The following is a 26,392-nucleotide window of genomic DNA, read 5'->3' as shown; positions in this document are numbered from 1 at the left end:
ATATATATATATATATATATATATAAATATATAATGACAAAAAATTTGCGTGAGACGGTCTTACGGGTCGTATTTTGTGAGACGGATCTCTTATTTGGGTTATCAATGAAAAGTATTACTTTTTATGCTAAGAGTATTACTTTTTATTGTGAATATTGGTAGGGTTGACTCGTCTCACAGATAAAGATTCGTGAGACCGTCTCACAAAATACCTACTCATATATAATTGATTGGAATCTCTACCTTAACTATTAGAAAGAATTTATCTAATATCACGAGTCTAACACAATAGTGATTTTTTTAATAAAACGAAGAATGTTTCTGGTGACCAAATGATTGAATACTTGATAATTTTTTTATACGATTAACTTAATCGATATTTGTCTTCGTAAATGCAATACATCCAATTTGTTAGACATAACTTAATTGTGGTGATGGGCAATGAGATTTAGAATCAGCAGATCTTTAGGCAATATAAAAGCAGTAGTCTTCAGCTAACGAAAACAAGAAGCAGAACTTAGAATTCTAGAAAACCAGAAGCAGAACTTAGAATTCTAGAAAAACAGAAGCAGAATTCAGTACAAACCGAAGTAACTTAACGTCTTTCGCATAAACAGAACTAGCCTTGAATGTTACCGTTACTTTATCAAGTACTAGCATTAATTGCACCATTAATGCTGTAAGAAGCTACTTATTACGTCTTACCAATTTTGGTATAAAACAAGACTGATTGTTTTGAAGCTTTTCTGCAGGACCTATTTCAGGTATTAAAGTTGAATATATCAGAAGTCAAAGAAGCCGTTTTATTTATAGACGTTGGGATCAAAAACTTTTATAAATATACAAGAACAACGTTGATAAAAAAAGAAAGAGGGACAATACTGATTACAATACTCACAACGTTGATCTGAGCTCAAAAACTCTCTTATCTCACAAAAAGCTCGACATACAGAAAAGTAGCACACGTTTCATAGTATATATTTGATCGGTTGAAGATCATCTTGTGCTGCTATTTCTCATACTCTTCATAAACAGTTCACACTATTCATATCTTGTTGAGAAGAGTTTGTAATCTGGAAAAGAGTCTTTTCCAGAACCTTGATTATATATTATTTTATCGTGTTGATACACTAAGAGTTTCAATAGGCAGATGGTAAGTCCTGCTGAAGTGGGTGTGTACGAGTGTGTACTGTAAAATCCAAAGTCTTTTAGTGATACCTTCTGGAAACAGAAGAAAGGGAGACGTAGAAGATTTTATCTTCGAACTTCCATAAACAACTATTGTCTATTGCTTACTGTTTTTATCATTTCAATTACTGAACCATCAGATCATTTCCGCACTATTCTGTGATTTGTTAGTTGCATACTTGAACAAGATTAGCTACAATCTCTAACAGGATTTTAGCAACTTCAAAAGAAGAAATCAGAAAAGAAAAGAGTTTATTCACCCCCCCTAAACTCTACATCGATCCCCAACACAATTTAAGGGAAATTGTAAAATTAGTCCTTTAAGTTGGCCTCATTGAAATTTTGGTCAATTACGTAGTCAAATTTCGAACCCTTGTTTACTATTTTTGCTTGTTTTGTAATTTTAATCATTTTTTTTCTGAGATCGTTGATGTGATGTCGAACACGTCAGCTATACTTTCTGGAAATAAATATTTAATGTTTTGGATCATGTTCTCCAAATTCGAGACAATGACAAGGAAAGAACAAGTTTAAAAATCCATAGAGCAAGAAATTTTCCAAAATTATGAGTACCTCTATACATTAGGATGTGCTTGTAGCGTCGGCAAGAATATTAGTGGCGACCACTAGGAATAAAGGTCGAGTAAGTGGAATAGTAATTAAACTTTTATTTAGGGTTATTTTTTGACAAAAAAATTCTTTTTTATTTCTCTTTTATAAGAAAAAAGTCTTTAATTTAGGTAAATAATTGGTATAATCACTAGGAAAAAGCAAAGGTTGAATAAGACGTTAGTGGTTAAATTTTGTTACTAATGAAAATATAATTGATTCGGGATAACAATGGGTCAGGTTTTTTAAAAGACTCGATATCTAAGTCCTTGTATTTATGGAAGAAATCATATCTACGCGACCCGTTTATTTATAAACATGTTCATCCCGATCCATATTCTACTCAAAATTATTGTTTTAGATTTGTTCGGCATCGATCTCACATCCTATAATAATTTTTTAATTTTTTGAAAATGTAGTCTTGTGTGAATATAGAGGGGAGACGAAACTCATGCAGAGTGGGAGCTCATTCTATAGAGGTGACAAAGGAATCAAGGAAAAGCATAGCTTTCATATGTGCGCTTTTGTTCCTTTATTGCAACATTAATGTACAGTTTAACATGTCCGACATCATGCTAACATTCCGATGAAAAACAACTAAAAGTGAAAAAAATCCAATTTATTGGTGTAAAAACTAAACTTTGTCCATTTAAATAAGAAATTATCAAAAACATGTCAACTTATAGCACATCTTTTGTAATTTTTTTCCTGATCTATTGTTACGATAGTACAGTCTGTTGGACAATTATTCCCAATTTTTTTTTTATCTATACACAAAATTGCAAATATATCTTCATTGTCCCAAAATATATCCCTACACAATGGCGTTTGCAATAAGTTCTTCTAATTAATATAATTCTTTTTAGTCATTAATATTAAATGGACAATTTCTTTTGTTATATTTTTTGAAAAATCGTTATTTGGTCCCTTATGTTTCTTTATTTGCGATTTTGGTATTTTGTGTTTCAAATTTCATTCTTAGTATTGTATTTTTCGTTTTTTTGGTAATTTTAATAAATTTTCATCGGAAAAGCTGATGTGACACTGAACACGTCAGCACCATATTGACGTCACATCAACACTGCATTGGTACCATATAAACGACACGTTGGGAAAAAAACTAAAATTGCAAAAGAATATATAACAAATTAAAAATAAAACTTGAAAAAAAATAAAAGGCCATAATCACAAATATACAAATATATAGGAAAACAAATAAAATTTCTCATAATATTTTTTACATATATAATATTTCAAAATAAATTTTCCAGAAACATTTTCTCAATAGGCCACAAATGCAATACCAAAATTAAATTTGAGAACTTTCCTTTATTTTAAAAGAGATTACGATTTCAAAATTTTTTTTTTAAAAAAAAACAGAGAAAGATTTTGAATAAAGCTGAAATGTAACGACCAGGACAAGGATCAGGTATCTAGATTCTAGACATACAGATTTAGCGTCTATTTAGAAGGAAGGATTTGAAATTATAATATTTTAAATACATCACACTTTTTTGGGTATTTTTTAATTTCATGAATTAATTTAGAATTCCACCATTTGTATTTGTAAGTTTGGTTATTAACCCATGTGATGAATTTCAAATAACTTCATGTTACGAGAATTTTTTTCGTTATGACAATCTAAGGGTTTTCACAAAAAACGTAAAATATGTGTACATTGAAGAACTTGTGAATGAATAATTGTCTTCATATTGAGGAACAAATCTTTCTCTTAAATTGGAGAGAAAGATTACTATTATGATATTTTATGTTGACTTCATTGCGATTTTGGTAATTTTTTCGTCAAATTTCAGTATTAGTTCGATATCTTTAGAAATTTTAGCTTTTTTTAATGAGAATGTTGATGTGACGTTGCGGTAGCATCAACCATTTTTGTGGCGTTGAGATGACATCATTCGTTTCTAACATGATGCAAAGTATATCTGATGTGTTCAACATCATATCATCCGTGTAAGCTCATATAAAAAAAATGCTTGTTGGATCTTATTTTGAATGAAATATACGTGGAAGTATAATAAAACTTCAANTAATTGTTTCATAAGATGCTTAATTAATCACTTAAAACGCTTAATTAATAATTTATTAAGATTTCAGACATAATAAGGCAATCACATGGAAACATGGACTTCCTAGGAAACATCCAATTGTACTTTAATTTGGTCTGTTTTAACTTGTTATTGGCATTAGTTTAAATTCTAAAGCTGCACAAATTCAGACCATCAACAACACATTAATCTAAAGTAAATCTAATTTCGCACTTCTTTAATAGCTTAGTCTTTGTAGATCTTTTTCATTTTCATTTTTATTTTTATCTTATTTGACTTGTTTTTATTCGGGTTCTTCTCTTTTACCACTCATTTAATATTACTAAATTAAAGCTTCTAATTATTAAATCAATAAATTTTCTCAGCATCTTTATGACAAGCTCAAGGGGATCTAGTACCTTTTAATAGGACACGTACCCGAACGTGCACATACAACAGATATACATACACACATGTATATGTATGTATAGACATAGACACACACACCCACACACACATATATATATGTATATATATATACATGAGGCCAAAAGGGTCATTTCAGTCTATAACATTCCTCCATGGGCTTTAAATACCCTAGCTAGGCACACTTGATGTGGACTAGACTTACAAGTTGATATATATCTACTTGCCGTCAATTTTCTCTCGTTTTGTTTATTCATATCAATTAATGGGTGATCAAGGCCAAGATGCTGGACGCTCGAGGCCGAGCTACGGCGGTGAGGCCGACCAGAGAAACGAGCCGGTGAGGTCGAGGTGGACCCCGAAACCTGAACAAATCTTGATCCTCGAATCAATCTTCAACAGCGGGATGGTGAATCCACCCAAGGACGAGACGGTGAGAATCCGGAAGATGCTGGAGAAATTCGGGTCGGTGGGCGACGCCAATGTGTTCTACTGGTTCCAGAACCGCCGCTCCCGCTCGAGGCGTCGGCAGAGACAAATCCAGGCGAGCCTCACAGCCGTGGAGCTGCCGCAGGGCCCGGAGCATGGTGGTGTCGGCGCAATTCAGTTCGATCAAATTAATGCTGTCACTGCTGGTCTCGTGCCAGCTGGTTCCTTGTCTTTCTCGGCGAACATGAGCTCCTGTTTGGTGGGCTCGGGCTCTTCTTCGTCTTCTGGGATTGGTGAAAACACTTGTATTCCTCATAATTCTCATGATTTCTACTCGTTTTCGGGCCATTCGGGCCTGCAAGAACTGGAGCATAACCCCATTTTTTGTCACTCTGATATTACTTCCCATTTGCATTACCAGCCTGGTGAGTAATTTTGTTTTTTTCTTTCAAGATTTCAAACCCTAAATTTTGCGTCACCCCAATATCAACGGGGTCGATTAAATTTTTTTTTAATTGAAAATTAAATTTCAGTCTCCAAATATTATGAAATCATCTCCCACAAAAATTAATTGGCTATGGATCAAGAACTTTTTGTTATATTTTGAAATATGATTTTTTCCCCTCAAAGCCAATTTCTAAACGAAAATGTAACCTCGCTAAGCTCAAAACTTCGCCAATAAATTTACCACTAAAATTACAAATTCTTGTGGTGCTACTGGTTAATTGTAATTAGGTTTCGGGTTCAAATTATTATTATTATTATTATTAATTTTTTATTTTTTGTCAGGTTCAAATTATACTAGATTCTTGTACGGGTAAATTTAGAAAAAAGTGGGGAACAAAATACAAATGAATGATACAGTAAACCAGACAAGAATCCATTCCGATGTCTATTTTCACCCCTCGGATGTATTTTTTATTCCCAAAATATTATCGTTCTCAATATTTTCAAGCATTTTGGAAAATATATTTCCATCAATTTATTTTTTTGTTGACTAGCCAGTATAATCATTGCGCTGAATTCAACTCCTCACCAATCCTCAAAATATGCATAAAATTTTAATCAAATATACTATATTTTAAAATTAAATAATATTTATTGAATAAAATCTTACATGGTTTTTAACGCTGATGTTGAAATTTATACCAAAAAATCTTTATTAAATATAATTAGCTGATCATCTTAATTAATTATATTTGTGGACGGCATAAAATTCAGGAGTGATAACAGTGTTCATAAATGGAGTAGCAACAGAGTTGGCGAGGGGTCCTCTGGATATTAAGGCCATGTTTGGTGGAGATTTTGTGTTATTTCATTCTTCAGGAGTGCCAGTTCAAGTCAATGAGTATGGATTTCTGGTGCAGAGCTTGCAGCATGGTGAAAGCTATTTTCTGGTAAATTTTTTTAAATTTGATATATATTTAATTTATATATTTAATATATTTTTTGCATTGAAATTTGAGTCCCAGAAAACGTCAGCCCAGATTTTAATTGTTCTCATGTGAATATGCACTGAATTCCATCGTCGACCTCATTAATGATTAAATTAATTAGTTTTATTGCAAATAATATGTTTTTTTTAAATAACTTTTTCAGTTCTAAAATATATATGTTTATCTTCAAAAAGGTCTGCAGAAACTTTAATGAATTGCTCGTGCCACTGAATATATATGGTATTAAAAAATATTTAACTTTAATATCTGATAATTCAAGTGATAAGAGGTTCCATTATTTTTTATTTTTTATTTTTTGAGTTGAAGAAAATTTATATAATTGGACAGATATTATTTGTAGCTTCTTCCTCATCAGCAATATATATCACCACCTCTGCGAATGGTTATGTTGAATTAGTACTTTATGCTATTTTTTTTGGATTTAGATAATCAGGGGTGATATAGTAATTCTTCGATCATATCGCGTATTACAGTACAATATAGTATAAAAATCTTTCACGAAAATGCGACAATATGTTAAGAGTTTATAGTTTACAGGTGTGATAAACACGAAAATGTAACTTCGTCGTAGTTGGATAAAATCGTCGCCGGAATGAAAAATTGAGGTCGGAGGAGCAGCACACATTGTTGTTGTTTGTTGTTGTTCCTGATAATTTTCTTGGAATTGTTTCAGGTTCCCAGACATTCATGAATCCAAGTGAAAGACACATGCTTGTGGGAGGTTCCAACGTTATAATAATTTGGGAAATAATGCCAAATTTGTTATTTTTAAAATTATAATAATTATTGTTATAATATATTGATAAATTTCCCTTTTTGTATCTTATTTTTTTGTTTTCATTTGTTTGGTTGTTCTCCGGCTTTGTGGAAATTAGTAATATATAATGCTCTAGTACAATCAAAATTAAATTTTTAGAATTTATATAATTTTGCACTTGGCATGTATATATTGTGATATAATTCTTGGAAAAAATTAAGCATTCCTACTGTATAAATTAAATTATATAATTAATATTATTTTGAGTCAGCAAGAAATTCGATTTCACTAGGGCTTAATTAAAATACGATATACAAAATGTACTTATAATACTCGACCAAAATTATAATTAATTTTTCTTTTGCAAAGAGCAACAAAGAAAACTACTTTACTATCTATACTATTAATTAAAGTTAAATTCCCAGGAGCAACTAACCTTTATTATGTTGGCGAAACGTTTCTATAATTCCAAAAATATCATTGGTAAAAACTTGTGTGAGACGGTCTCACGAGTCGTATTTTGTGTGACAGATATCTTATTTGGGTCATCCATGAAAAAGTATTACTTTTTATGCTAAGAGTATTATTTTTTATTGTGAATATCAGTAGGGTTGACCCGTCTCACAGATAAAGATTCGTGAGACCGTGTCACAAGAGACCTACTCAATATCATTTAGCCATTCAGTTTCAGGACATTCCAAATTTCTCTTTGCATCCTACCATTTTAATTTTTAAAAACTGTCAACTTTCATTTTATTTTATTTAAAAAATCTATTTTCTTCTCCATTTTTTTCTATGGATCGATCTTAAACATTGTGTGTGTCACGACCCTCTAGTCGTACATAATTGTAAAACCATAGTGCTGGTAGATTTTCAATTAAAACATGGAAATACTTACTATGTACAATATATGCATATTTTTTGCATTGCATTTATATAATGTGGAACATAATAGAGGAAAAGTTTTAAAGCAAAAAAGGAAAAGTTTGATTGAAATTATTGAATAAAGAAGGCCAATCAACATCTAATTATGAGGCAAAGTGATACCTATATGTTCATTCAAGCTCCAAGTGGTGGATATCTTAGGCAATCGTCGAGTTTATAAGAATAGAATTTAAAAGGTGCAATTATTTTATAAATAGACATGGGAACAATAATACAAATGAAATATAATTAAGCGAACAAATCATTGTTATACGAAAATATGAAATTTAGTTTTATTTTTTTCGAGAAAATGATTTTTTTCGTCTATTAATTTGTTTTATTTTGAGCTTTATTCCATTAAATTGTCTTGATTTTGGTACACTAACTTTTCATACTCGACTATTTGGCCCGGTCGCTGACGTAATATCTGACAAGTCAGCAATTTTTGATGTTACATGAATATTTTATGGTCCTATATCAGTATTTTTCGGTGTCGTATCAGCAAATCGACCAGATTAATATATTAAAACCAAACTTCGAAAACTAAAGTAAAACAAAACCTAAAATTCAACATTACAGTGGGAAAAAGTTTTCATTCAACAAACATTAATAGTAACAGAGCTAAATAAATGAGAAAGATCCTGCAGCAGCATCATTTACCTTTAGGAAATATTATATTCTAATATTTTTCTTTTTTCAATTTGATAACTTTCCATTTGATAAAATAAATTGATGATTCCCAAGACTTATGCATGCATGTTTCAAGGACTTTAACAATAAATACATTGCAATTCATTTGAGCCATTATTATTCTGTATTTGTACATCATTACATGACATAATTCCGAACAATGTAATAATTTCATATTATTCGTACGAAGAATATATAATGGCAGATCCAGTTTGGTGATGATCAAAGGTTTAACTTTCAGTTCTTCGTCAAATGATTTTTTTTTTCAAATTATCTTTGTTTTTAGGAAGTTTGAAATTAAAATTATTACAAGTTGAACTTCATAAATTAATTACATATAATCTATTTTTTTAAATAGCTGTTTTAATTTTACTCTGCGAATGAAAGGTCTGGGTTTTTAGTATATAATAGAACAATCTATATTAGGGAAAAAAATGTAATTTTGGTCTCATATATTTTGTCTTTATATTATTTTAGCCACCTATATTGTCAAATTAAAGTTTTACTCTACTATGTTTTTCTTCTTCCACAATTTTATTTTTTTTCCTGACTTCGAGTTAATGAAGCGTTGATGTAGCACAAACTTCATACTGATGTGTGTAATATCATATAAACATTTCAGGTAAAGAAAATGACTAAAATTGTCAAAAATCAAAAGATACACGAACCCAAAAATTGGCAATATAGGAAACTAAAATCACAATGAAGAAGACATCACATAGGTAATCAGAATTATAATTTTCCATCTATATTATGGTAGGTGAACTATATTAAATATAATAGTATAAAGTAATAGAACATTTGTATTTTAATCTCAAATTTTAATATGTATTTACATTAATCCAAAATTTTAAAAGAGGTGTGCAATGATTCGATTAAATTAAATTGAGAGAATTTACAATTTAGTAATGTAACTTATTAATTTTCATTTTTAGTCCAAAATATTTTCGAATTGCAATCTAATGTAGTAGATATGTCCTTGATTTTACTTTTAGTATTTTCACCGAAAAGTAACGAGGTAACGGAGACCATTGTTAACACTTGTTCGAGTATTTGTAACAAGAGTAGGTCTCTTGTGAGACGGTCTCACAGATAAAGATTCGTGAGACCGTCTCATAAGAGACTTACTAATCGGAAAATTGGAACTATCAAATATTTTTTTTAGTATTTACCAAACGTGTGATGAGTGAGAGTTGGCGTTTTGTCTGCTGAAACATAAAAAAAAGGTTAATGAAGAGTCCGGAATTCAATGGAAAGATTTTAATTTACCTTTTAGTATATCCATAGCTCACAATGACCATGTTTATTTATACAACTTTTTAAGCCATTTTTATTAAATAGGTTTAAGATGTACAAATATAATAATCAAAAGCTATCTTTGGTACTGTGAACTAAAATTTTAAATTGTTTAACCACATATCCATGTATGATAATTGTGAGTGGGAGCACTCATTTCTACCACAATTGAAAAAGTTTTAAATTATAAGAATTTATAAGAAGACCATGTTATTTAGGCAATACTGTTTGCAAAAGATTATGATTCTGTAAAAACGACTAAATTTATAGATTATGAAAAGGTGGTGAAAAATCAATAGTCGGTAGTGCATGAAAACAGAAGTGAAAATTGGATAAATAAATGATTTTAACATTGATTTTTTATCAGAATCACTTTTGTAGAAATAGAATCAGCGTTCCACCAGCTTTTGAATTCAATTAAATTAAATATAAAAACTAATGCATAATCTGAGTTTAATAATAAACACACAAAATTATTTTTTTAAATCTAATTAATGAAAATAATCACTTATTTTTAGTGATGGTAACAGTTATGCTCAATTTTTTTTAATCATGTTCCGATTTATGTAAAAAAAAATTATCAACAAAATTGAGGTGTGACTAACAATGATTGGAGTGTAAATAACATAACTCTTGTGAAAATCGTAAGTTCTAATTACTAAATTTACTGATTTATATTGTTTTATACCAGTAGATCGATCTTCACTCGATCATGTGTCTCGAGGCTTGGGGGCGAATACCTCACCCCCTCGTTTCGATGGCAACAGAACCAGATGAACTACAAGTTATCATACAAATTATTATAGTAAGTAGGATAAGAAAACCATTATATATTATAGTAGATAAAACACCCTAAGTTGTTGGCTTTAAAGAGATATGGAGATGATGATGCACTTGATAAATAAGAGTATCGAGTAGGCGGAAAGGCGTGTGGGGTTAAAGATCTTTTTATAAATCCATTTGAGGGAATTGCCGAACCCCTCAAAAACTTAAGGGAATATGTTGGTTGTTGAGAATTACAAACCTTAATAAATTATTAGCACTTTTTTTTTCCATTTTTGTATCCAATTTTGTCCATCCTATCCATTCATTTTGAAGTTATTAAAACTATTAATATTATCAGAATCCCGAATCGAGTAGTTTCTCATGGCCAACCTGTTTACGATACTCCTACTTGATTAAAACGAATTAGTAGGAAACGAGTCGAAACAAAAATAGATTTTAGATTTTCAAAATTTAAACTTCTCGAGTTTTTTTTTTTGAAATGTCGAATCTTTTCTCGAATTGAACTGAAAGATTAATTGATTTGATTAACAAAATATCTCTATTGGAAGAACAACTAAAACATAGTAATTAAATATAAGATCAAGAACTTGTCGTTTCATTAAATTTTGCTTATATATGCCAATAAAGGATCACAGAAGTTTTCAATCTTTTTACATTAGATTTAATTTGGGCCTTAAATGGGCTGCTGGAAAGGCATTAACATTATATTTGGACATCTTTCAACGAAAACACTCATTCTGATTTCTAAATAAAAGGGACAATATTCAGATTATTTGTGTAAGTATGTTACAAATAAAATTATTATCAGAATTTTACGCATAGTAGAAGTAACTTTTGTGGAAAACTATATTTTCCAAGCAACATGGATTTGTTGTTGGGTGTCTTATTGAAGACAAGATTCTTCTTGTTCACGAATTAATTGATAATATCATAATATAACTTGATATGACTAGAGAAGTAAACTAATCAAATCGAGCCAACATAGATGAGACTTGAATTCGACTCGATTAAGATTTATATAGGCTTGAGTTTGATTCAAGTTTTTATTCTAAGGTTCGAGCTCGGCTCGTATCGAAATTACTAAGCTCGCGAGTAGCTCGATCACTGTTAGTTAATAGCTCGTTTATCATATATAACGAGCCTAGCTCAATTTATACTAGTTAAAGGAGCTCGTTTTTTAGCTCATTAAACATATAATAGAACTCGAGTTCGAGCTTGATTCAAGTTTTTTAAAGATAGATCGAGCTCGATCGTACAACAAATTATATCTCTTAAACTAATGATAAACTAAAACAAAAAAAAGTGAAAAATCATTCATAAATAACCAAAACGACAAACTTAACAAAAAAAATATGATCCATATAAATGAACATATTCGCTAACAATAAACGAGCAGAGCTCGAGCTCGCGAGCCGAGATCGAACTCGCAAACAGGCTCGCGAGTCAATAAACGAGCAAGTTTGCGAGCTCACAAGTCAAATATCTTTAATTTCAAGCTCTGCTCGATAATATTAACGAAAGACCTCAAAAAAGCTTATTACCAAGTCGAGCTTCGAAGAGCACGCAAGAAACCCACGAATTTGATCCATTTATTAAACGAGCATGTTCTTGAGTATCGTCACAATTATTATTTCCAATTATTAAACTTTTAGCAACGATGATTTGAATGATTACTTACTACTGAATGATTAAATAAACAATTATTAAATATTTTTAGGATTAAATGATGACTTTAACAAACTAAAATAATTAATCAAAGATTCGATGAAGAATGAATTTGTTGGGAATATCGCTCTACCTACCCCGTTCGTTTACTTAATTCGTTCGATAATGATTCACGCTTTCGACGGTATTTCCTAAACAATTAAACATGCATCTCGAGCTATGCCAAACTAATTCAACTCAGTGAAGTTAAATTTCTTTAATTATTTATCAATGGTGAATTGCATGCCGTTCTATGAAATCCCCTAACTTTCGACTTACTGGGCTATGATTATCGACGTGTATCCAACTTCATATCTCTATGCAAATTGTAAATCCACGGACTATGCTACTCATTCCTATCACAAGCTATTCTCTTGAACTCACTTGCAATATGAGATTGTTATTAAATTTAATTACGCTTTAATAATGCAATGAAAATAAAAGCACAATCAAGAATCAATCAAAAGTTGAGAAATAAATTAACTAAACACGGTTTCGGGGTAGGATCCCCTTAAATCCCAACAATTATGAAAGTTAGCTACTAGAATTCATGATAAAAATAAGTAAAACAATATTTAAACAAGAATTTTTAAGCTAGAAGTACCAGATGTGACGAAAACGAGAAGAACGGTGCTCGGCAATCTTGAATTTTTTCACTCCAAGCCTTTTTTCTTCTCTCCCAAACTTTGTGGCTGTTTCGTGCCCTCTCTCTTCCCATATGCCACTTTTTTGCCCAAAATTTGTAAACTTCACACGGAAAGAAAGAAATCATTGCGCATAAATTTTTCCAAAATTGAGTCCCGCTCGGGTGGTAAAATTCTATCACATGAGCGCCGAATCTTCTGTCTTCACTCTTCCAACTCATAGCACTCGCGCTCGAGCGGTAAGATCCTACCGCTCGAGCACCGACTATTATGTTTTCTACTCTTCAAAAGACACAACTCGCATCCGAGTGGTAAGATCTTATCGCCCGGGCGCCAACTCTTTTATCCACACGCTAAGGAAATCAATCTTCGCGCCCGAGCGGGAAGATTCTACTGCCCGGGCGCCAACTCTTCTGCCAAATTCACTCTCTTTTTCTTGTGGCTTGTATCCTTCTCACCCGATTTCAGTTTTCCGGCCATTTCACCTGCTAATTCATTAAGTACGAGTGAGATGATCAAATGCATATGTTAATTCTAAAACAAACAAAATATAGATGAAATGCACACGCACAAAACTAATGCAATAAAACATGTAAAAAAGACACCTATCAAGTGTCGAAACAACAGTCTAAACATGACACTTGATACGTACGGTTAAAAATATTTCAATTTCTTACTAACTATAAATTTTAGTAAAATGACAACTATTTGTTCTTATATTCTCATCAGTTGCGAGTTGTTCCAATTATCAAAAAGGACATCATTGAAGAACAATAATTGCCAGTTTTGAAAGTACCATCAAAATATGATATTTGAACAGTAATATAGTCTAAATTATTTAAGTTGCACGTTAAACATATATCTATTTATTTCTTCCAAAAAAAACATATATATATTTATCCAATAATAAGCATTTAAGGCTTCATACCTGGCAAAAAGTTTGAATTTTGGCCGCCTTGAGCCCATGAGAGTCTATAGATATTGAAAACCATTAGTAACGTGAAAAGATAGCAGATGCAAAAAAACTTGCTCTATATTTCAACATTTGCATCGTCTATGAATTAACGAGGATACTATACAATTATAAGACATTAGAGGTACTACATAAGTGTTTCTAAATTTTGATGTTTGCAAACATCGGGATTATATATGATGGTATCAAAATCCAAGTAAACAATATTTCAGAAAACTTAAGAAACATATCAAAATATTGAAACAACGATATTTCATAGAGATTTAATACATCCTCTTATGATTTAACCTATGAGTATTTTGTGTGGAAAATTCAAAAGATTTCATTGAACAAAAGTGTTTTTTCTGATGGCCTTTCGTTTAATAGATAGATGATAAAAACGNAAAAAAAAAAAAAAAAAAAAAAAAAAAAAAAAAAAAAAAAAGATAGCAACTCACAAGGCACCCCCAACTGCAGGCCAACTGCTTTCAAAAAAGACATTGCCGACATAGATATGCCATTTGCAGCTCCTCTTTGTTCTTGAGGATGAAACTAATGTCAAATAGATTTTAGGTATTGGAATTTCATCGATTCGATATATCAGGCATCCAAGAATTAAAAAAAGCACAATAGAAAGGTAGATGGTGCCACAACTCGATTTTGCATGACTAGCATACCTGGTGTGATGGATATATGTTTACATTTATAATGCATCAGAAGCAAACATTACATAACCACAGCAGGAAATCATTCTCTAACACATTTTGGTTGTTTAAAATTGGTTAGATGATATTTGGATAATCTGTTGTGTCTTCTGTAAATGAAGTTCATATATATAACGCAATTGTGGCAAAGCTCTCATATAGTTCATTAGTTGCAATTTTACAAGAGAAAGGCTCGTATTTCTTGACTGAAACAAATGAACGTGTCAATGAACAATGTGAACTCACATGTATAACATTCTTCAACATGGAAGCGCAATTAAGAACAAGCAACAGAACCAGACCATAAAATCCCGCTATAAAATGGTAACTCGATAGCAAGAGCTGAAAGATGACCATACCAAATCTTGAATGAACAAGCAAAGTTAAACGAACAATATCAACCACTGTAAATTACAGTAGATGTTCAGACATGTCATCGAAATGGAGGAAAAATATGATAGTTTCACCATCACAAATGATATATGAATTGCAAAGAGACGTAAGAAATTCTTACTTTTTCCTAAAAACTACCATCCAGGAGTGTGGAAAATGCCTCGCTTCTAAGGGTTATATTGTTGTTCTCAAAACGTATCCAGCTCTACTGAATTCAATGTGACTACATTGTTGATATCTAGCTCTTATGGAACAAGGTTTATTGGATCCAACTATGCTGAATCAGGGTCTGATGAATTTTGTTCTTCTGAATTCAGTCTACTGTAGACTGAATTCAGCCCGTTGAATTATGATCTACTGATTACAATACTGTTGAATTCAAATATGATGATTTTCAGATACGCTGTTGAAATAAGCAAAGCTCTGTCGAATTAAAATATGATTTCGCTAACTGATTGCCCAACTATACACAATTGGTCTATTATTTCAACTGATCTATCTGAACTTTATGATTTTCTAAAAGTTCAAAATTCTTCATACCCAAACAATGAATATGGTTCGCTCTGATACAACTTCATTATCACGCCCCAGAACCGAGACATATCGTGACATTAGTGTTGCTCTCAAATTATACATTAAAAAATGACAAACACCAGAAGTACATTTTTCAGAAATTTAAAAACCGTCTGTTCATTCATAATAATGCAAATACATTGTCTTTACATTGATCGAACCAATAACATAAATAACAACATGTCTAACAAAACGCAGTGGAATAACATATTAAAATTGAACAACATAAATAATATAACAATTTTCAGCAACCCCATAATTGGACTTGCTCGTCCTCTTCGATCTCTTCTTTGTTCTTATTTGAGAGGGTTTTGTGTGGATGAGTGATATAATCATTACTCATTTAGCGGGAGAATCCTTTCAGCCTTCAAAATAATTTTTCAACAAAAATTGCAATATATATACTAGCTAGTAATAACAGTTATTTACAGATTTTTAGAATTTAATAGATATCAAACTTATGTACTGAACATATTATGAATTTCATGAGTAATTGATATCGTTCACCTATATTTTAATCCTCTAAGGGGTGAAGTAGGAATCTGTAATAATATGAATTATGAATTTTCATAATATATATGTGTACCAATTGTTCATAAATTTCAGTGTTTCATATATACAAATTTTGAGAATCAAATTTCTAAAAAAATTTATATGATGGTCGGTTTTAAACCTTATGATGAATGCTCGTTCGAAAAAATATTATTAAGAGGGATTGAATCACAACCATTGACTAAATGTCCAGCATACAACTATTCCACCGACTCAGACACACATGAGAGCACAATATCTATTCTTGTTATGGAAATATGTTAAAGAAATGAAGGCGAGATTGAGAATATACATCAAACCAAGTTTTACTAGCTCAGAACATCGATCAAGACATTTAGCAATGACAACTAATTCTGTTTTTTTTTTTTTCCACTTTTTTCAAAAAAAATCTAAGACATGTTTCTTATTATTTTGTTTCATGGTGTAATATATAGAACTATTCTCTCTGTTAAAAAATCAATATTATTTTTATTTTTTAAAAAATTAATATTATATTTTATATACTCTCTCAATCTTATATATTAAAGATTGTGCGTGTTTTCACGTAAATTAATAAAATTATTGTAAAAATGAATGTCTTATTAATAAAACAAATTAAATAAAAGTAAATTAGTAAAATAATAAAAATAATAATAATATATATAGAAATTAGATGATATATTACGAAAAATAAATTCAGTTTAAATATATAAGAATAGGAGTATAATACTATAATTAGAAGAATAAATATTATCTTTCTTTTGCCCTCAATTTCCATTTATTTGTTATTTTGACCTTCATTCACCTCTTTCGTCTGACCCCTACCCGGCTCTTGTTCTCAAGGGTTATTCCATATCTGCAATCCCAAAAGCCCTGTACGCAATCCATATTGCGGAGGAATACAAATCCATTCGTATTCCTACATCAAATTTATCATTCGTTTTGTTTTGTTTTGTTTTCATTTCAGATTTGTTTTTCTTTTGGAAAAAATATGCTATAATGGAAGTGCTTCAACGTTCAGGTATTCCATCTTTTCTAATTTGGCGTGAAATTCAAGTTTTTTTTACTTAAATATCTCGCAGTATAGTTTTGCGGTGACAGCGGCAGAGGGGGTCTGTCGGGGCAGTCTTTGGTCATCTGTCTTAGATTTTTCGGTGGTCTTATGTATTTTTCATGCTCATGCAAAATGAATATTACCCCGTCCTTTTAACTTTTGGAGGTTCGGTTTCAAGGACTTCAGGCTCGGTCCAATTTTTGTTCTTTTTGGCCTCAAGATTTGTTTTTTAATGTTTTTTTCTCAACCGAGTTCTCTCGGTGTAATTGTGTTGGCCGTTAAAAGGGTGAACTCGAGGTAAACATGTTCTTAGAACTATACGTGTTTGATGTATATGTTGGTACGTATATATTTTTTTATGCTGTTATATGTTGTACATGCATGAACGTGTGTAGTTATTTGATATGAACACTAGCATGTGAAATGTCTGAAAATTACTGTATATTTATGAAGCCCATACATTCTTCGCCATTTTTGGTGGGATTGAGAATCCATGCAAATTAGAGAAAAATATTTGTTCTCAAGTGAGAATTCAATATGTAATTTGAAATTTCAAGTAAAGTTGGGATGCCTTAAGATTTCAACGTTTGGCATCTTGTCTTCTTTAATTGAGTTTCACTTGTTGCCATGAATAATGTCATCATAAAAAACTTGTGTGAGACGGTCTCACGGGTCGTATTTTGTGATACGGATCTCTTATTTGGGTCATCCATGAAAAAGTATTACTTTTTATTGTGAATATCGGTAGGGTTGACCCGTCTCACAGATAAAGATTCGTGAGATCGTCTCACAAAAGACCTACTCTATTTTATTTATATGTGTGACGTGAAGTGTTAGAAAAGCTGAATTAGTTATCATTCTAATTTTCTGTTTGATTTCTTGTAGATTTAATCAAACTCTAATAATTTTTTCTTTAGTGTATGAATCACGATTTATGCAAAATATATTCATTCACTTCAAAAATACACAACTGTTTTACGTTTTTAGTCTTTGGAGAAATGATTCTAAACTAGGGTTATCCTTTCTCACTTTTATTTTTGCCTCCACCCTAATTCACTTGCAGAAACCTTTTTCTTAAGCAAGCCGCTTCATCGCTGATGCTCTATATTAATATCCCAAATAGTGGTAAAAAAAAATATATGTTTCTTTATTTTATTCTTTTGCTATTCAGTCATTAAATAAATTTTTTTCATTGTCGGAGTGCTGTGTAGATGAGTTCAAATAGATCCAGAAAAGCAGTCAAGTGCTAGGAATTTGATTTTAGCCCTAATTTGGTCCTTACCATTTTTTTTATTATTTCTGATGATTGGTTCTCTGATTTGGATTGCAGATAAGCAATTTAGATCGTGCGTTCTCCCAGATTTCTGATTAGTCTGTCGTTACTAACTACTAGATCTTCGATGTGGTTCATGTCAATAAATATTTGGTTTTCTATAGTTTTTATTATTGTTTATATCCTCTTCATGTGCACAGATGTATATTTTTAAGAATTGGAAGATATTTATAATTACATGATTTCATAAATCAAGTGTCTTGGTGACAGAACAAGATTATTAGCAATTTTTGGAGAATTTCCATCGCAAACGTAACTAGCTAGTAATAGAGTCCACATGTGGTGCGCTTAAAGTACACTTCTCATGAAATATTTAAGATTTTGAGGCATGACTCGAGGTGGCAAATACGAGGGTTAGATTGGATTTGATTTAAACCAGGTTGGTATGACAAAGAATGATTGGCATGTCAGATACAGTGGGATCTACGTCTACCAGTGTGTGCAGTCTTTCTCTACCCATTTTTCTACTTCTATTTTAGTCCATTTACCTTTGTTGGATGGAATTTGACGTGTTGGAGGGGTTTAAAGATGGGTGTGTGAGGGTTTATGTTTTTGGTGTATATATTCATATCTATCTTAGGTTTTGAACAGTAAGTGCGGAGAAATAAATGATATGTTCAATATAAACTTTAGAGTAAGATTATTACTGAATGCCATTGCTTAACTGGTGCAGATTGATTGAGATTTGGGTTCTTCCCAATCTTGTTTGCAATGGGGCTATTGAAGAGTGAATCAATTATTTGCCCCGTTGATCAGAAGTGTTCCCAATGGGCGCGAAAATATATGGGTTATTGTATTTGCAGCACAAGAGATGAGTTTTCATTAGCAGTGGGTTTGATTAGTGTCATGAGTTGGTGTGTGGCTGAAGTACCTCAGATCATCACCAACCACTCAAAAAAATCTACGAATGGAATCTCTACTGCGTTTCTTTTGACATGGATAATTGGGTAATTCTTGTTTTAAGTTTTCACTGCCACCCTTTTTTTCCTTGTATTAATCATAAATCAGTGAAGTAACCTCATCTATCAATCATACATGTTTAATTTGTCTCTAAAGAGGCACATTGAATTGAACTATTTTTCAATTTAATGGAAACTGCTCTCTTGCTATGATCGAATTGATTTCCACAACCTTTTGGTGAACTGCTGGTGCAATGTGTGCAAACATTCTTTTTATTATGGTTGAGGACAGAACCGGGTTACACGTGTTGCTTCTTGTTTCTTTATCTGTATCGGGGATCGTTGCAACATAATAAACATGTTTTCTTGTGGTTATAAGCAAATCTATTGACTGGTTCCCTGTCACTCTCTTCTTTTTGCAGAGATTTATTCAACCTTTTTGGCTGCATCCTAGAACCAGCAACCGTGAGTTGTTTTTCGAGTAATGCTGATGCATCAATAATTTTTTGTACATATCGGAGATGACCTGTGCTTGCTCTGTCTTAGAAATTTTCTATGAGCAAACATTTTATCAAAGCATTGTTCTATAGCAACCTGTTAGCATCCTTCCTAAGTCTTTACAGCATTGAACTGGTGCTAATTTATCCACCAGCAACTTATTTATAGGAACAAACCCTTGGCTAGTGCCTCTACATGCACAATATCAATCAAAGTTGATAATTTATTTTGATATTCTGAGTATTATTAATTTGTTAGTCTTTTATGTTGTGTTGGTTTTTTCTAATATAACATTTTGCATCCTTGACTACACTTTTATTGCAGCTTCCAACACAATATTATATGGCCGTGGTAAGACATCATTCTTATATCAAAATTTAAATTTCTACCTTTAGATCAAAGTTGATAATTGACATTTATAGTCATTTGTTGCAGTTATATATGGCGACTACCTTGACACTTGCCACACAAACGGCATACTATGGGCTTATTTACCCACGCTTAAAATCCAACAAGAGGAGGCATGAGGTTAGAACTTATAAGACGTGTTACAGCTGAAGTTTCTCACATTGATCCATAATTTTTTGTGCAATCAAAATATAATTGTACTTCAAATGTCTGTCGAAATTTTTTATCTTGCTTATGTGTAATGTTCTGCAATGATGGTTTGGGATTCCGTATGCTAATCAAGAAACTGAAAATGAAGGGAGTTGAATATGGATTGCCAATTTTGGTTTGGTGGGATAGCCTGAATATCTGTGGTTGGCACGCACACAAGAAATAGGAACAGCGGGATACTTATACAAACATGAGAAAGATAATGGCAATAAATAATGTTATGCAACGAGTAAAGGAAGAAATATATTAGGATCAACTGGGCCATTGGCATAGTTAATCTTTTGATATGATATTTATATCGTTAACATATTCTTTACAAAATAATGAGATGATTGTTGAGGAGCAACAATCGTGCAAAAGTGGGGTATAGCCAGAGGGGAAAAGGGATAAGAGGTGTAAAAGAATTCGGAATCACAACTTAGATTCTGAACAATACCGTGCCATGTGACAGCTATGTTGCGGAATAACTCAATAAAAATCTGCCCTTAAACTACGGGAAATTCTTATCAGTTTCTTAGAGACTTTGTTGTATTTCTGTGATTTGGTCATCGACATCATTAAATTTTAGTAGCAGGGTTGTTTTGGTTGGCTACATGTATCTCTCTGTTGTCCATGATATTGTAAAGACTGTTTTGAAATTTCCTTATGCCCTTGTTAAACATATGCCAGCATGCAATCTAACATCAGTACTCTGCTTTAGGTGCACGCAAGCAAAGATCTTTACCAACTATCATTATTACACATAGTTTATTCTTCATTTTAATGATGCAGACATTTTACCGACCTTCATCCAAGTAAATTTTTTTTGTCGAGGCACTCAAACTTCAAATAAATATTTTTTTTCCTAATATTTTATAAGGATTCACAAGTAACATATGAAGAACAAAAAAGCGAATACAATTATGGTGTTAATGCCGAAGAAGTCAACAGTGTAGAGAAGTGTGGATTTGCTCCAAGCTCTCCCATTCCTTTTCCAAACAGTTCTCAAAGTAGCTTACATGAAGACGACCGATTTCTTATGTAAGGAATTCCTCTATCGAATTGGAATGCATACTTACTTTCATGGTGAATATTGCGTATAATTTCTTGATCTCCATGCATGCAAATTATTTAGACATATCAGACTACAGTATGGTTTATAACTTGTTTATTTGGTTATTTCCTCTTCTCATGTGATTGCTATTTGGAACTCTTTCCTTCAAATTGAAATGTAACTAACTAGGGCAACCAAACTACATAAAATTCCCGTTCTTCAAACTTTACAAACATCTCCATTTAATCAAAATACTTGTTGACCTGGTTCTTCACTTATTGCACATGTAAATAAAGGTCCAGATATGCTGTTTACACTTGATATTTATATCATTAACTTTCTCTAGTGCAAGCAATTGTATTCACAAGGAGTGATCTTAGTAGTCAAGTTTGCATGCATCTTATAGTTGATTGTCTTTCTCTTTGAGACTTTAATAGCCCTGGATATTTTTCACGTTCACGGGTAAGTTTAGATGCTTAAGAGAGCCACTAGGTGGTGTGAGAATGAATGCTATTACTATATTAAACATTAATCACATATCACACTCATAACATTCTTTTTAACATGGTGATGAGGAGTGCTGGAATCTTGTGTTTTGTACTTTTGTTTGATGTTCCTGTTCATTGAGTGGATGATCTTTCCCTAAAGTTTGTATATGATGGATTAACTGGCCTGGTACAAGAGTTTGAAGACGGTCGGTTTCTCAAACCGATCACTTGGTGTTTTGATTTCTTTCAGGTCAGCAAGATCTCTTTCAGTTAGTCATACACCTACAGCAGGATTCTTCCCACCTCAGAGAACTCTGCCTTCAGATGCTGAACAGCAAGGGCTCAAAGAGCCGTTGCTCAATGAAGTTAAGCCAATGTCATCCGCGCCATCTCCAAAACCTAAAATCTTGTTCTGTGTGGTGAGAGCTTTTTACAGCTTCCTTTACAGAGTGGGAACAATTAGAATCTGGTTTTTTACATTCACTTACTTCAGGTTTTCTTGGTGACGTTCTTCCTTGGAAGTTTCAACCTGAAATTATCAGGAATCCATCAAAATGATGTGAAATTAAAGAACCCAACTGGAGGAATGGTTTTTCATGTTAGAAGGCAGCTTTTAAAAGCAAAGGTTGAGATTACTTCCAATGAATCATATTCTTTAATTTGTATGTTTTATGATGTGTCTACGGAGGGATGAAAACAAGTCAAATCTAGTCAAATACTAGCCATTTTTATATCCAAGCTTTGATCTCGAATGAATCGAGTCAAGTCAAATACTAGACATTTTTCATATTCGAGCTTGGACTAAATTTTTTCAAAATTTCAAACATGTACATTTTGAACTTGACTACAACTAGGATCAAAATTCGAATTTGTCTAGATTCATTTGGTTCTAACTTAATTATACTAATTTCAGGACTTTAATTTGGGCTCGAGCTTATAAAATATTAACCGAAATGTTAAGAGCTGGCAAGCTCTCAAAAATAGTTCGGGCCTAAAGTCAGCTTGAGAAATATGTTCACATGCATGTTTGAGCTTCTATAGTTCGAAAATGTTGAATACATTTAGTATCATATTCAAGTTGACTCGATTCGATTGCATCCTAATCTAGCCTGTTATAAGTTGCCTACTTTGTATTTTTCTTTTCCAATTGCACGAGTAATAATGTGAATGAAGTTCTCTCATACGTGTGACAACATTTTATCAATCATTGTAATTGCAGGAAATTAGAATTTTAACACAGGGAACTGTTGCTGCAGAGAGCAATGGAATAGGATCATATCTTGGATGGGGAATGGCAGCTGTTTACCTTGGTGGACGTCTTCCTCAAATTTGCCTAAATGTGAGCATACTTTATGAATTCCCATCATGACCGTATGGTTTCATCCGTCCATGAAATTTCATTGCAAACACTAGTTAAAAGTAGAGCTGAAAATTGTTTCTTTTGAATTGTGAACCGAAACTGGAACCAGAATTGTCCCAAGAAAACCGAACCAAATCCATTTTTTCAATTTTTGTTCCGAAATCAGAATGGAAACCAAGAACATACGGTTTGATTCCGGTTTCTAAAAATAAGAAAGAAAAACTGTAATTGCCTCTTTTAACTAATTAAGTTTAACTAGTTTCATAATCTTACTAGATGCACCGCCGTTTTTTTTAACTAATAGTAGTATAAATTGTAGTCAAAAAGCATGGAAAGTTCTAACTTGATGTCTTTCTTCATCTGTGCAGATCAGAAGAGGAAGTGCTGAGGTTAGTATTACTTTATTTATATGTGTGAGTACCACCATATATTGCAAATGCTTAAATTTTTTTGGGTGCAGTGCAATCATACAAAATGCAATATTTATTCTTGATCCTCACATTTTATCAAAATTTCATCCATTTGTACTTATTTTCACATCTGGTTCAATTAAACATTTGAATGCTGGGAATAAGTTCTCTTTTTTGTTTCATTTTAACAACGTTCTGCTGTGCAGGGGCTTAACCCGCTAATGTTTGTCTTTGCTGTGGTTGGCAATGCTACATATGTGGCAAGGTGAGTGACTACACCATCATACTTTTACCACCATATGTAGTTTTTGTTCAGCAATAAAGTGTTCATTCGAGCTGCCGAGGGAGGGGCGGTAACCCCCCCTCAATCAAGTTTTTTATACGTGATTTTTTTCGAAATATCAAGTTTCGCCACCTGGTTCCAAATCCTTTGCAATTGAGTTCTGATTTCTATATTGTTTCTTTCTCAGCATTCTTGTTAAAAGCTTGGACTGGTCGAAAATAAGACCAAACCTGCCATGGCTGGTGGATGCAGGAGGATGCATGCTTCTTGATACTTTTGTATCCTTTAATACACAACCTCACTACTTCGATTGTTCTTTGTGCCCCGAGTATGTATATTTATCTATAAAAATCCCGGTCTCTCCTTAATGGATATATAAATCAGATACTAATTCAGTTCATATACTTTCGCTATCGGTCCACTCGGGAAGAGGAAAAGTGGAGAGATTAAACTGCATGTTATTGGGTTCCTAGGTAGCTGCTATCTGTTCAACAGTTCTGGCATCCCAGATCAATTGTTTGTGATATGTTTCACTCTGAATTTTATCAGGCAGACGCTAGTATTTCTTTGTTACGGAATACTTAGGAACATGCAATATTATTTTTGGCCGATTGGCGCATAAATCTTTCTGGGCTTTCATGATGCATGATTTTGATTCTTTTCTTGTTGGCTTGCTCAATATTTATATGTAATTAAAATTTAAAATATAATTTTATGTTTGGTAAATTTTTATCTAAAGTCTGATTATATTGGAGTAATTTTTTAAATATATAATAATATGATGTGAAGTTTATTTTCATTTATTAATCTAAAATAATCTATGTTTTTAACTAACATTTTACCACTTTGAAAGAAATATTTTGTTTTATATTATATTATAACACGATACAATATTTTTAAAATATTATTTTTAGAAAAAATACTTACTCGAAAGGTCACAAGTTCTCGTTCAGAAAAAGCAGGAGCCAACCACGCTGCATTAGAATTTAGAGCCTATCTGCGTCGGTTGCGGCCCCGCGCTGGGCCACAACCCTCGGCATAAGACGAAATCCGCTGGCCTTGTGCCACACATTTAACCGGTTGCGGCCACACGCTCACCGCCTTATCTTCACGGCACCCCATTAGAAGCAGCCCATTTCCCTTCTGCAGCCGCGGTCCCAAGATATCAGCTTTGTTGATTTCTGAGGCGGATGCTGAGATATTGGTGGTGACACTTGCCTTGTCCAGGCCTCGGCCTTGGCCACGCTCCAGTCGATGCTAACTTAATTTGGCGCCGGCAGGTAACACTAGAAGGCCGCACGTCGCTCGTCCAGACTCTTCATGTCGAATTCAACCTTGATATCCTGCACACCTGTGAGCACCGATGAGGTGTCACTCACTTCTTGGATGTGATGAAATATAGAAATATTGTGCATCCAATGGGTGAGTGACACCTCATCGGTGCTCACATAGGTGTGCATGATATCAAAACTATATATATATATATATATATATATATATCGAAAGTTGGATCTACATTGGATCTCACCCGAATCGCCCCATCTATCCTCCTGAGGAGAGGTTTGGTTTCAAACCCCGGTTCGAACAGGAGGAGTACGCCATGCTAATGTGCCTTGGATGATCCACATCTCAGGGTCAGGCGCATATATATATATTGTTGGGAAATTAAATATTTCTACCCAAATAAAATTCATAAATACAAATGCAATCTATGTGATATCAACATATCAAATATATAATTTATAGTTACAGTTATAGATCATTGATCATCTGGATCTATTTTAATTGATGCAGCTTCGATCGATATTGTAGCTTCTTTTTCCGGCAACATGAGGGTCACAAGTTGGCTAGTTCACAAGTTCGCGAGTTCAGTGATATTTCCGGCATCTATGTGATATCAACATATCAAATATTATGAAAATTCGATGATATTGTTAGGATTGTTAAATTGGGTTGGGTACTTCGAGTTAGCTCGTCTCGCCATAGAAATGGGGCGGACTGGGTTGGGGAAATCTCAACCTATCTGGAGACAGGACAAACGGGTTGAGGAGGGACGAGGCCGGCCCATGAGAATATGATTTAATTTATTTTTTACATTTTTTAAATAAATTCTGAAAACTAAGCCCGTTAAACATCCTTCGGATAAAGTCCCTCTTTCCCTCGCTAAGGTATCCTACTCGTACAAGCTCCAATAAATCATTGCAGAGAGAGGCGGAGGAGATGGTGGTGGTTTCGGGCGTGGGTTAATTCGGGGTTTGGTAGTTTGTGTAATCGTGTTCAAATGTGTAAAACCTGACTAGCAATTCAT

At 32.6% G+C, this 26,392-nt stretch overlaps 2 protein-coding genes across 2 annotated transcripts; both read left to right on the top strand.

Moving 5' to 3' along the window:
* The first annotated feature begins 4,481 nt into the window (after window positions 1-4,481).
* LOC140963641 (WUSCHEL-related homeobox 11-like) lies at window positions 4,482-6,971 on the top strand. Its single transcript, XM_073423035.1, has 3 exons — window positions 4,482-5,122; window positions 5,919-6,094; window positions 6,828-6,971. The coding sequence occupies exons 1-3, from the start codon at window positions 4,534-4,536 to the stop codon at window positions 6,843-6,845; spliced, it is 783 nt and encodes a 260-aa protein (XP_073279136.1). The 5' UTR covers window positions 4,482-4,533; the 3' UTR covers window positions 6,846-6,971.
* Window positions 6,972-18,164: 11,193 nt separating this feature from the next.
* Window positions 18,165-24,724, top strand: LOC140963646 (vacuolar lysine transporter YPQ1). The gene is made up of 13 exons (XM_073423047.1): window positions 18,165-18,287; window positions 19,169-19,442; window positions 19,817-19,859; window positions 20,217-20,243; window positions 20,328-20,420; window positions 21,370-21,530; window positions 22,282-22,450; window positions 22,525-22,656; window positions 23,251-23,370; window positions 23,760-23,780; window positions 24,008-24,066; window positions 24,272-24,362; window positions 24,469-24,724. Exons 2-13 carry the CDS (start codon window positions 19,207-19,209, stop codon window positions 24,532-24,534), a joined length of 1,218 nt encoding a protein of 405 aa, XP_073279148.1. The 5' UTR covers window positions 18,165-18,287; window positions 19,169-19,206; the 3' UTR covers window positions 24,535-24,724.
* The last annotated feature ends 1,668 nt before the right edge of the window (window positions 24,725-26,392 follow it).

Source organism: Primulina huaijiensis, chromosome 17 (genome assembly GCF_012295235.1).
Source record: "Primulina huaijiensis isolate GDHJ02 chromosome 17, ASM1229523v2, whole genome shotgun sequence".
NCBI classification, from domain to species: domain Eukaryota; kingdom Viridiplantae; phylum Streptophyta; class Magnoliopsida; order Lamiales; family Gesneriaceae; genus Primulina; species Primulina huaijiensis.
This window is presented reverse-complemented; position numbering and strand designations above follow the sequence as displayed.